Here is an 11,950-nt window from a genome sequence, read left to right as displayed (position 1 = left end):
CACACACACACACACACACACACACACACACACACACACACACACACACACACGGCAGGGTGTGTGGGGTGGGAAACTCAACCCTACAGCATTGAGCTTTGGATGGTTCACATGGGTTTGTTCTTTTTGCAGTGAACTGAATGCCAAATCCAAGGAGCTGCTCCTGCAGATCTCACAGGATGGGTGCTCCTCAGAAGGTGGGTGGTGAACATGTAGAGAAGTGTTCCAGACAAGCACTCTGATCTAGGCTCTGGAATGGGGAAAGGAGAAACCCTGAGAAGGAGGCGGCTTCCTCCTTTGAACCACAGGTCTCCCAACTGAATGTTTGTACAAAGTTAAGAATCAATAATGTCATTCATTTGGGGGTCATGCTTGTCTGGTTTTTAAACTTTTTCCTTAATCTTTGTGTGTGTGAATATGTTGCCTGTCAAATATGTCTGTGTACTGTGTGCATGTAGTGCCTACAGTGGCCACAAGAGGGTGCCAAATCTTTCAGGATCAGATGGTTGTGAGCTTCCATCAGGCTGGGAACTGAACCTGGGTCTTCTAGAAGAATAGCCAGCACGTCTCTACTTTTAAAATCCAGAATCTTTCTTCAATAATTTTTAAATTAGAGGGGCAATTTCAAACCACTAGACTTAACAGCCTTCCTTCAATTTTTTTTTTTTTTTAAATTTTGTTTTTCAAGGCAGGGTTTCTCTGTATAGCCCTGGCTGTCTTAGAACTCACTCTGTAGACCAGGCTGGCTTCAAACTCAGAAATCCACCTGCCTCTGCCTCCCAAGTGCTAGGATTAAAGGCATGCACCACTGCTGCCTGGCGCTTCAATTTTTTTAAAATTAAAAAAAAAAAAAAGTAACAAGCCGGGCAGTGGTGGTTTACTCCTTTAATCCCAGCACTTGGGAGGCAGAAGCAGGTGGATATCTGTGACTTTGAGGCCAGCCTTATCTACAGATGGAGTCCAAAACAGCCAGGGATACACAGAGAAACCCTGTCTCAAACAAACAACACACTTTCCCATCATAGCCATTGTTAGCCCTAGCAGTTCCTGTCCTAATGTCCCTCTCTATAAGTGTCAGCTGATGTTTCCTTACAGAATAAGTCCCTTGGCTGAATTTAAAATAGACACATGAAGGCTGGAGAGATGACTCAGCAGTTAGGAGCACTAACTGCTCTTTCAGCAACCACATGGTGGCTCTGTAATGGGATCCGATGCCCTTTGCTGGTGTCTGAAGACGACTACAGTGTATTCATATAAAGTAAATAAATCTTGAAAAAAAATATATATACACATGATTCAGACAGAGGAAATCAGCATTCTAGAGTTAAGTCACCAACATAATCATGGATTTGAGTGTACACCTGGGCTTACATTGGTAGTGTTGATGTTTGTTCGAGTCTTTTGTTTTTACGTTTAGTGGTGTGTCTATGTAGATTTGAGGACCGCTTGCAGGAGTTGATTCTCTCTTTCTATCTTGGGGGTCCTGGAAATCAAGTGTAGTTCTTCAGGCTTGGTAACAGGTGCCTTTACCTGATGAACCATCTTGCTGGTCCTTAAATTATTTTTTTCTTTCATTTTGTGGTGCTGTGCTTCAAACATGTTAGATAAAGTGTTGTAGCACTGAGTTATACTCTCAGACCTCTTGGATGTTAAAATCCATATAAACATTAAAATTGGGAAGGAAGAGACCATTGGCCTATCCAGCTGTACCGTTGAGTCTCTTGGTGATTCTTTTGTTTTGTTTTGTTTTGTTTTTTAAGATTTATTTATTGTTATATGTAAGTACACTGTAGTTGTCTTCAGACACACCAGAAGAGGGCATCGGATCTCATTGCGGATGGTTGTGAGCCACCATGTGGTTGCTGGGATCTGAACTCAGGACCTTTGGAAGAGCAGTCAGTGCTCTTACCCACTGAGCCATTTCACCAGCCCTTGGTGATTCTTCTGAAGGGAAGATGGAAGGCAAGAGACTGGCCAGATGATCATGTCCTAATTACCGTTAAGAGTTCTGTTCTAGCCTCTTGGAATCAGCTGTCTTGAGATGCCTGGGGAGGCGATAAGAAAAACCTCACCTTCCTTGAGTGGTTATACAGGACACCCTGCATCAGGCTACCTTCGACTTCTTATTCCTCCCAGTCCCTGCACCTAGTGTCCCACCCTCCTCCATTCCAAGGCAGCCTGGTGTAGTCTGTGAAACTGCAGCTTTACAGAAGCCATGCAGAGTATGCCCGTTCAGCCCGTGTTTAAATTCTCATTCTGAATATTTGCCCTCTTGCTCATAATCTTTGTGTGATTAGTCATTACATTCCTATCTGTCTCCCTCTTCCTCCTTTCTCACCCTCTCTCTCCTTCTTACTTATTCTTGCTTTTCACATACAGGGCACACGTTCTATAGTAGGTCACTGTCATTATGCTTTGACCCCTCAATCCTTCCCCAGGACATTTAGTAGTCACACCACTACCACCACCACCACAACCACAGACATCTCTTTTCCAGTTTCTGTCAGTGGTTCAAGGATGGTTGGTACAGTTCTACACCCTATGTTCTTTGGATATTGCCTTTGCCAGGCCTGGCATGTAGCCTCATTCCTTCTGGAATGTCTACAACCTCTTTATGTTTGATGAGACTAACACTGTGTAGTGAACCTAACAGAACATCCCTCAGGGTGTGTGAATGGAAACATCACCATTGTTCTTTCTTGTCTTCCACTCTAGGTCTGTTGGGGATAGCAACCATTCACCTGGACCTATTTAGGAAGCAGCCTAATGGCCCACAGACCTTCAGACTGGTCAGTGGAACAGAGCCTGACAGCTTGGTGTTGGGTGCAGTCACCGCAGAGGTATGGTGCCATGTTCTCTGCTGCTACAGTCCTGTCTCCTGCCTGCCAGGGCTCACTGTTGCCTCCGTATGACACGCTGAGCTCACTCACGATGTGCTGTTCGCAACATGGGTTTCAGGTTCAGGTGGACACATCTTACCAGGACTGGCTTAAGGACTGTAGGACTGACCTTTCCCAGGGTCATTTCAGCTAACGTAGCTGCCCTCCTTTTAACTTGGGTCTTTGTCAGTCCAGGTTGATTTAAAAAGAAAATTAAGTAACATAGGTGAAGAAACTAAACTAGAGGTTATTGGGGGGAAAAAAGTGTACTGCAGCCAAGTCAGCCTGTTGTTACTGTCTGCAGGGTACATATTTGCAGGTCTACAGCTGTAGTTTGCACCAACCAGTCTGAAAATATTCAGGGAAAAACAAGCAAATAAAAAAACATCCAAACTACATCAAACTGAACAAGTATATACCTTTTCTTCTTACCATAATTCCTTGAGCAGTACAGAAAAATAGCTATTCCCTTGCATTTTTGTTGTATTTGGTTTGAGAGGTCATCTAGAGGTCATTACTATACCAGGAAAGGACATGGGTATTCTGTGACACCATGTTCTGTGTGTGGGTGGTGGCCTAGAGAGTGTGGGAAGCAGTTGTCTGTGGAATCTCCTTTGTGTTTCAAAATAAATGTCTATCTTTGCCATAGTTTTCTTACATAGAACCTGGTGAGCTGAAGTCCTGGCCAGCTCCTCCCCCTGTTTCTGCTGCAAAGATAGAAAAGGACCGTACGGTGATGCCATGTGGGACTGTGGTCACCACTGTCACTGCTGTGAAGACCAAGCCTCGATTTGACACTGGGAGGGCAACCCCACTGAACTCAGGTGAGACCAGAGTGCATTCTCATTGCAGGAGATCCACAGGCTACCAGCCTCTCGGGTGGGGGTGGGTGGGGCTCACCCTGAAACACTGAGCATTGTGGGCTTCAGTGACAAGGCTTAGCAAAGAAGTCTAGTAGCCTGGAAAGAGAGGAGGGAGGGGAGGGGAGGGGAGGGGAGAGGAGGGGAGGGGAGAGGAGGGGAAGGGAGGGGAGCAAGGGAGGGAAGGAGAGATGGGGTGGAGAGAGGGGAAGGGAGAGATGGGGGTGAAGAGAAGGGGGAGGGAGTTGAGAGACAGACAGACAGACAGACACACATACACACACACACACACACACACACACAGAGAGAGAGAGAGAGAGAGAGAGAGAGAGACAGAGAGACAGAGAGACAGAGAGAGACAGAGACAGACAGAGACAGAGAGAGACAGAGAGAGACAGAGAATATGTTAAGAGACAGAGATGAGGTTCTTCTGGCCACATGGAACTCAGTACTCCATCATACTCATGATTATTACAAGTCTATTACAGGTAACTGAATGTATGTTAAACACCACTGATAAAGAAGCATGATATGGGCTGAAGATGTGCCTCAGTTGGGCAGTATTCATCTAGCATAGATGAAGCCCTGGATTGGATCCCAGAATTGTATCAAGTAGACATAGTGGTACACATTTGTAATCTCAGAACTGAGGAAATGGAGGTAGAAGGATCAGGAGTTAAAAGTCGTTCTTGCCTAACATGAAATATTATCCAACCTGGGATATATGATGCCATGTCTCAAAAAAAAAAAAGTTTTGGGTTTTTTGTTTTTGTTTCGTTTTTTAAATGAAGCCAGCACAAACCTTTCTTTTGCATTGTAGCTGGCCCCTGGGTGGTCAAATGAAAAATACATTGTTATGGTATATTGTGTAAAGGATCACCTTCCCAAAGTAGCTCCCATGGCACAGGTCAGGGACCCACAATTCACATGAGAACTCTAGTTTTATTAAAATGTCTCTTGAATTTTTGCTCCAACTTAGACCCCCAGCCCCACTTTTGCCAACATAGTGGAAGAATAGAATGTGTGAGTCTAAAAGCCCAGCTACAGCCAGTAATAACTGCAGGGCCTCAAGGTGCAGTAGGGGCTTCCTCTAGCTTTCTAGAATCTTCTGTTGAAAATTTGCATGCCCTTGCTGATGGAGTCTTGTTCTTGCAGAGTCCCCTGTGAGGACACCCGTCAAAGTGAAGGTCATTGAGAAGGACATCTCTGTCCAGGCCATTTCTTGCCACAGCGCCCCTGTCAGCAAGACATTCTCCTCTTCAGACACGGGTAAGATATCTCTGTACTTCTGAGCTTTAGCTTAGGGTGTCTTTGGTTTAGTAGCAAATAGGAAATGAAAAAGCTGGGAATGTCAGGTAAAGGGAGACTGAGGACATAGCTGGGCCCCTTGGTAACTTTATGAAAGCTGTCTTATCATTTGGCATGTGGGTGATATCAGAGCCATTGGATGAGTGACACTAGGGACAGCATGGCCTGGATGCTATGCTTTTTCCACTCAAGCATTTAAGAGTCATTTTCTGAGCTCTCTGGGTGCTATTTTAAAGTTATTTTTATATAGCTGCAATCAATCAGTTGACAAAAACAGCTTCGTGGTGGGAAAGCTTATTCTGGCTCCAGTTTCAGTCCCTTATGGGGTTGGGGGGAGGCATGACTGTGTAAACACATAAGGAGCCAGGATCATATTAGACCAGGAAGTAAAGAGATTCTAAACCCAGGGCTATCTCCTTCAAAGCCTGTCTCTAGTGTCAGATGTCTGCCAGCTAGGTCCCACCTTCTAAAGGTTCCACAGCCTCCCAAAATAGTGCCATTGGCTGGGGAACAAGTGTTCATAACATGAGTCTATGGGAGACATTTGATATCTAAGCCATGGTATTGCACCCTGGCTCCAAAGGTACATAGTCATCTTATAATGCAAAATACAATTAGTTTAACTTTAAGAGTCCCCATAAACTTAATAGTTCGAACACTGTTCAAGGATCTAAGTGTAGAGTTTTGTTTTTGAGACTCAGGGATGTTACTTAGTTGTGAGCCCCTGTAAAATCAAAAGGAAAGTTAGATATTTCCAGACTGCAAGGGTACAGAGTAATTGTGCCCATTCAGAAGGGAGAAATGGGGGATTGGGAGGAAATTTTAGACTAGAGGGAAACTGAACCGTATCAGGGCACTGAATGTTGTAGTCCTGTGTCTGGCATTTAATGCATGTGGTGGAAATTATCTGAGCACCAATAGACACAGACAGTTCCACTCCTGCACCTTTGCCATTTGCAGCCCATGTGGCCTGTCTCTTGGGCTAGCTCCACTTATTACCTACAGCTTTCCTTGGGACATGTTTTATGGTCCTGGCATTTCCAACATCCTGGGGTCTCTACTGCAGCTTAGGCTTCATCCTCAGAGATTCTTCCCAATGAGATGCTCCCCACAGGAAACCTGAAATGAATAGTATTTGGCCCTACACACTTTCCTTAATCTAGGTGCAACCCTTTATGATCCCATTACACTTGTTTACTGCATGCTTGAAAACCTAGCACTAAGTGGACAACCCTATGTTTCACTGATCACTTGATATGTAGCTAGGCCTTCCTTGTATCATGACCACAGTGACTTATAAGTGCCTAGATGAGTGAACCTTTGACACATTTCTCTATGAAGCCCCATTCAAGTGTCTTTCGAATGAATACATAGCTTTATATGCTGGAAGTATCAAGGGTCTCACCAGTTCCTGAAACATCCTGAGAGCATCCTTCTTATATCCTAGTACACAATATTTGACTTCTTCCTAATGGTGTTTAAATAACCATGGCCACACCTGCCACTTGCTTTGGCAGGTTGAGATACTCTTCTTTCCTAACCAAACACTTCATTTTTCATGTCTTTCTACTCTAATTTCTATTTTTACACCCCACTGTAAGCCTGGCTAAAGCAGCCAGTAGTAACCATGCCATGGCCTGAATGCTGCACTATGAATTCCTTTGAATTCAGCCTCTTTATAGTCCCAGAACATAGATAAAATATAGGCAAATTCTGTGCCAAAATGTAACACAAATAGTTTCTAATCCTGTTCCCAGTGGAGTCCTTGTTCCCATTCCAAATTCACTGTTTCTCTCAGCACTCAGGTGTTCCATACACCCACAGGAATGTAAGGTCTAAGGTCTAATTACAGCATTCTAGAACCTTTCTTCCTTTTTAAAAATATTTTTATGTTTTGTTACAGTGTATTTTGATCATATCTGTGATCACAACTCCCCAGTCCCCATCTTCTCGGACCTAACCCAACACAAACCCTCCCACCTCATGTCTCATTCTGGTTTTTTTGTTTGTTTGTTTTTTGTTGTTGTTGTTTTGTTTTTTAATAAACTGAGTCCCTACATGTATGAGGGACCATCCATCAGAGCATGGTTAACCTACCAGTGACTACAGTCCTTCCTGTCCCTAGCAGCCATCAACTTCCAGTAGCCCTTCAGCTATGAACAGAGCTATGAACTCACTCATGCATGTGGAATGTCGACTGGCTTGATCTTGTGCAAGTAATCATTGCTGTTGTGCTTCATGAGTACAAAGGCCATTTCATATCCAGGGTACAGCAGTTTACAACACTCTTTCCAAACCTCTAGCTTTTCCTTCCTCTTCTTCTAGAGTGTTCCCTGAGTCTTGGGGAGGTCATTTATTCTCAAAAAATTTTCTTTTATGAGTCTCTGCATTAACAACTGCCAAAGGAGGCTTCTTTGACAAAAGTTGAGGTCAACACTAATTTGAATGAAAACAAATATTTCTGACCTATATCCATTTAGCAAAGCAACAATAGACAGCTCCTCCCAATCCTGGGCTTTTGACCAAGTTTATAGGATCAGGAGTCAATTCCTTCCTGTAAAGCTGACTTCAAATCCAAAAGGCAGAAGGTCACCCCATCGTAGTTGTGCCACTATTGCACTAGTCATACATCTTGCCTGTCAGGTCAGTTCAGAAGAATGCAGAGTTTCTGCTGTGTAAGCCCACTGATTCTTTTTCTCCCCCAGCTGCCTGCATAGCACCTTCTATCAGGGAGGAAGTTTTCAGGTCAGTCCCAGCTTTCTCTATGTTCTAACTGAAAGTGTGTTGTGTCTTCAACAGTAGGTCTTACCTTCTATTTATGGTGAGCCACAAGAGCAATGGCAATAGCCTGTGTCATTTTGTGAACCTCCAGGGCTTCTTCAGGGGTTTTTCTAGTTCAAATCTCCAAATTCTTCCACATTTCTTCCACAAGTCAGTTCCAAAGGCCCAAACCACATAGGTTTCACAGAAGCAACAACCCACTTTTGTACCAATTTTTCTGGATTAGTAATTTTGTATATTCTGTACCACTATGACAAAGGGATCTGACAGAAACATTAAAAAGGAGAAAAGGATTGTTTTAGCTCACTGTTTTAAGAGTAAATGCATAGTAGTCAGAGTGTGTGACAGAGCCTGCTCACATCATGACTAACCAGGAAGCAAAGAGGAAGTTCAAGGTTCCATCCCCAAATGTATTATAGCCCCCAGAGTAGCACCGCCATTTCAGAAGGCCCCCTAAATACTGGCCTCTCGGAGACATTTCACATTCAAGCTGTGACAGTACCAATTCTGTAATTTTAGAATTATTTTCAGGTAATCAAAATCTTGAACAGGTATCTTCCTAGAAGTCAGTGTGAGGACCTGAGTTTAATCTGCAGCACCCACCTAAAAACCAAGGATTTGCTGAGCAAGCCTTTAAGCCAAGCTCTGGGGCCAAGTGTGTAACTGTAGAAACCAGCCCCTGTGACCTATGGCCATGGCCAATGTCCTGCTCCTAAAACAGTTTTATTGTCTTGGTTCCTTCATTTGCTTCTGCAGTTCTGGGAATCAAACACAGAGCCTTGCCTTGTGCATGCTATGCAAGTGCTGTATCATTGAGCTACACCCCGATCCCTTTCTGTCATGTTTCATTTTGCCAAACCTGATAGCCTGGCATCTTGTCAAGTGGAAATTTTTTTAAAAGAAAGAAAACAAAAAGGAACTCACCTGATGGAGCTAGGGATGAGCAAATGACAAAACATGTAAGCTCTGTCAGTAGTACTTAGTACATTTATGTCACAGGAAGGGCCAGCTCTTAATAGCTTTATTGGCTGCCTTGGATTAATGTTCTGTGTCAGCCACTTTTGGAGGGAGGAGGAGTCCCCCTGTGAGGTCCAAATTTTCCCAATGTTTAAAACTTTCTTCTTTTCTTCTCTCTCTTCTCCTCTCTCTCTTCTCTCTCTCTCTTTCTCTCTCTCTGTGAGAGAATGAATGAATGAATGAATGAATATGAGGGTCAGAGGACAACCCACAGGAATCTGTTCTCTCCTTCCCCCACTATGTCCCAGGGATCAAACTAAGGTTAGATCATTAGACATAGTGCCTTTTTTTTTCTCCCCCTGAGACAGGGTTTCTCTGTGTAACCCTGGCTATCCTGGAATTCACTCTGTAGACCAGGCTGGCCTTGAATTCAGAAATCCGCCTGCCTCTGCCTCCCAAGTGCTGGGTTTAAAGGCGTGCGCCACCACTACCCGGCCATGCCTTTACTTACTGTACCGTTTCCTCTGCCCACAATTTTTTTATTTTTGTCTGCTGACCTTTGCCATTTTACATAGCCCTCTTGAGAAAAAGTATTACCTTATAAACAGTAAAACATGAGTCTCAAACAGACACATCCTCTGTAGCTCATAACTACTGGGAGTCAAGTTGTAGATAACAGTGACCTTCCCTTGTTTCTGAAAATAAAGTTTTACCAGAACCAGGCCTTGCCTGTTCATTTACATGTGGCTCCTAGCTGCTTCTACTTTATGGGGAGATTAGTTGAAAAAAACCTCAACCCCTTATTTTCTCCCTCCGTCCAAATGCTTGCCAACCACTGCTTATAGACTGTTCCGGCCCCCATGCTATGGGGGTTTGCTTGGAGCTTGTGAGGTTTGCTACTGCATTCAGTGCTACTTTCCTTCTGGCAGAACTGTTGGTGCTGAATGGCTCAGATCCTGTGGCTGAAGTTGCTATTCGGCAGCTCAGCGAATCCTCAAAGCTGAAACTGAAGTCCCCACGGAAGAAAAGCACCATCATAATTTCAGGGATCTCCAAGGTAGGTGAGGGCAGCAGCAGGAGGTGGGAGTCTGTCAGCATAGTATTCCAGTTCCTCATTCATCCAGAAGGTCCCCTCTGCAGAGTCCAGTACAGGTCTTCCCAGGAGAGATAGTTACCTCTGGGACCACAGGAGTCCTTTGTCTTGTTGATTCAGGAAGGTAGCAGCTGTCTGTGATGCTCTGAGGCTTGAGAGCTTGGCGAGTCATTTCTAGAATGATGACTAAGAGAAATAAAAGCACATATAAGACACCCCCGTGGTGAAGTCTCCGCCTAGCTGCCTCCCTCCCAGGGTTACTTTTTCTATGAGATTACTCATTTCTAAAACATTTAAATATTTTGCAAAAAAATGTGTATTCCTTTTTGTTATCTGATAGAAATAAAGATTATTCTATAAAATGTTCCAGTTCAGTTCCCCTGTTCTTCTACTCTGTGGTATCTTCATGGAGCAGAAGGTGGGAGTGAACTGCCTCTGATGGCAGCCATGCCATTGGACTGCAGAACAGCCTAGATCTTCAGTTTAAGGGGTCATGCAAAAAAGGTCCTGGTTCTTTCTAGACATTTCCAAATATGCAGATGGAGAGAGAACTGCAGAGAGTGACAGATTAGGTAGCTGTGGTCATGATTAGAGAGGATAGATAGGCTCTTACAAGGTCATCAAGAGGGTAGCGAGGACAGCAAGTTGGAAATCACCCTCACTATTGCTGACAGGTGCCAATAGTGAGTCACCATAGCTGGTAGTGTCTACAGTGAGTGGGTAGCCTGGGCCCAGGACTCCAAGAGAAGCTCATTGGTATCTTTAAACACCAAGACAGTGGATGTCTCTTCTTAGTCTGGCTTCTTCAGCCACTGGAGTGTGAGAGGCAGATCTCTGGTGCCAACAAGGCCAAATAGTAGAAGCTTTTACTCAGTCTGGGTTAGAGAAGTGAACAAGATGAAGATAACCATGACTGTCTGCTCTCTACTTTCTGGCTTTGCTTCAGAATTGTCAGCTAATCTTCACATTTAAAATCTGTAGGTCACTCTGATTAGTAATTTTATTGGCATATAGACTGTTGTATTAGTAGTCATCGGGCACTTCTGTAAGCTGGTTCATCTTCAACTGTCACTTAGCAAATGCCAAATCCTTCCTCCCTCCCATGCACTCTTATTATATCCCTGGGATGGCTTTTCGTTTGCCCTTAGCCTCTGTTGTACATCTCCCCTGACAGACCTCACTATCTCAGGACCACAATGCTGCCCTCATGCTGGACTACGCAGCTTCTATGGACAGCACCAACCAGGGAGATGCCACTTCTGCTTTGTGCCATCCAGAGACCACTGAAGCCTCTGCCACCACCCCACCTGAAGAAAATGAGCCAGCTCAGACACTACCTGCCCTCAAGCCTAGAGAGAATGATCTAGATTCCTGGGGCCTGGAGAAGGAATCTCCAGTAGTATCATGGAGCGGTCCAGCCTTACAGGAACCTGATGGGGATGAACTATCTGAGAGCTCCCTGAGTACTTCAGAGCTGGGAGCTATCAAGAAGCATAAAGGTACCTATTTCCAAGCCTCTAGCTTCTCACTTAGGCTCCCCTCTCTGTGTCCTCATTCCTATGCTGGCCTCCTTTTGTCCTCTATGAGGCTGTCCCAGTCTCATACCCTCCATCCCAGTCTGCTCAGCCACTGAGAGCTAAAAAGAAAGTGGGAAGCTTGCATGTGAGCCGTTGGGCTTCATCTCTGCATCTGGGGACCACTGTGTTTTCATGACTCCAACCACATGTCCAACTCCATGACATGGAGTCAGCAGGATCTATAAGGGAAGAGACTCCTAGAATAACTACTCACTGACATGATGTACATGTAATTATAAAGGCATTCATTAGCACAATCAGTCCTTTTTCATGAACAATGGGCCCTTATTTCAGAATTATGCATTTCTTGAGGGTGTACACTTAGTCCCACACCTTTGTCTCATAGTCACCTTTGGCAACAGCCCCAGGACTTAGAAACTTCACACTCACTGTGCCTTACCTCCAAGACTTGTGGACCATACCTACTATCCACATCCTTGCAAGAGGGCTGAAAGAGGCCCCTGCATCAATCCAGGAACTGTGGTGGGACTCGGT

At 44.5% G+C, this 11,950-nt stretch overlaps 1 protein-coding gene across 5 annotated transcripts in view; it reads left to right on the top strand.

Moving 5' to 3' along the window:
* Nucleotides 1–11,950, top strand: part of C2cd2 (C2 calcium dependent domain containing 2) — a 62,071-nt gene that overhangs the window by 41,152 nt on the left and 8,969 nt on the right. For all 5 annotated transcript variants that reach the window (XM_021209442.1, XM_029544198.1, XM_029544197.1 and 2 more), the window contains exons 8-13: nt 133–197; nt 2,716–2,840; nt 3,529–3,703; nt 4,895–5,008; nt 9,715–9,842; nt 11,053–11,377. In XM_021209442.1, coding sequence (XP_021065101.1) covers nt 133–197; nt 2,716–2,840; nt 3,529–3,703; nt 4,895–5,008; nt 9,715–9,842; nt 11,053–11,377 — 932 coding nt within the window. The remainder of the gene's footprint in view (nt 1–132; nt 198–2,715; nt 2,841–3,528; nt 3,704–4,894; nt 5,009–9,714; nt 9,843–11,052; nt 11,378–11,950) is intronic.

This window comes from Mus pahari, chromosome 12, assembly GCF_900095145.1.
Source record: "Mus pahari chromosome 12, PAHARI_EIJ_v1.1, whole genome shotgun sequence".
In the NCBI taxonomy this organism is placed as follows: Eukaryota; Metazoa; Chordata; class Mammalia; order Rodentia; family Muridae; genus Mus; species Mus pahari.
This window is presented reverse-complemented; position numbering and strand designations above follow the sequence as displayed.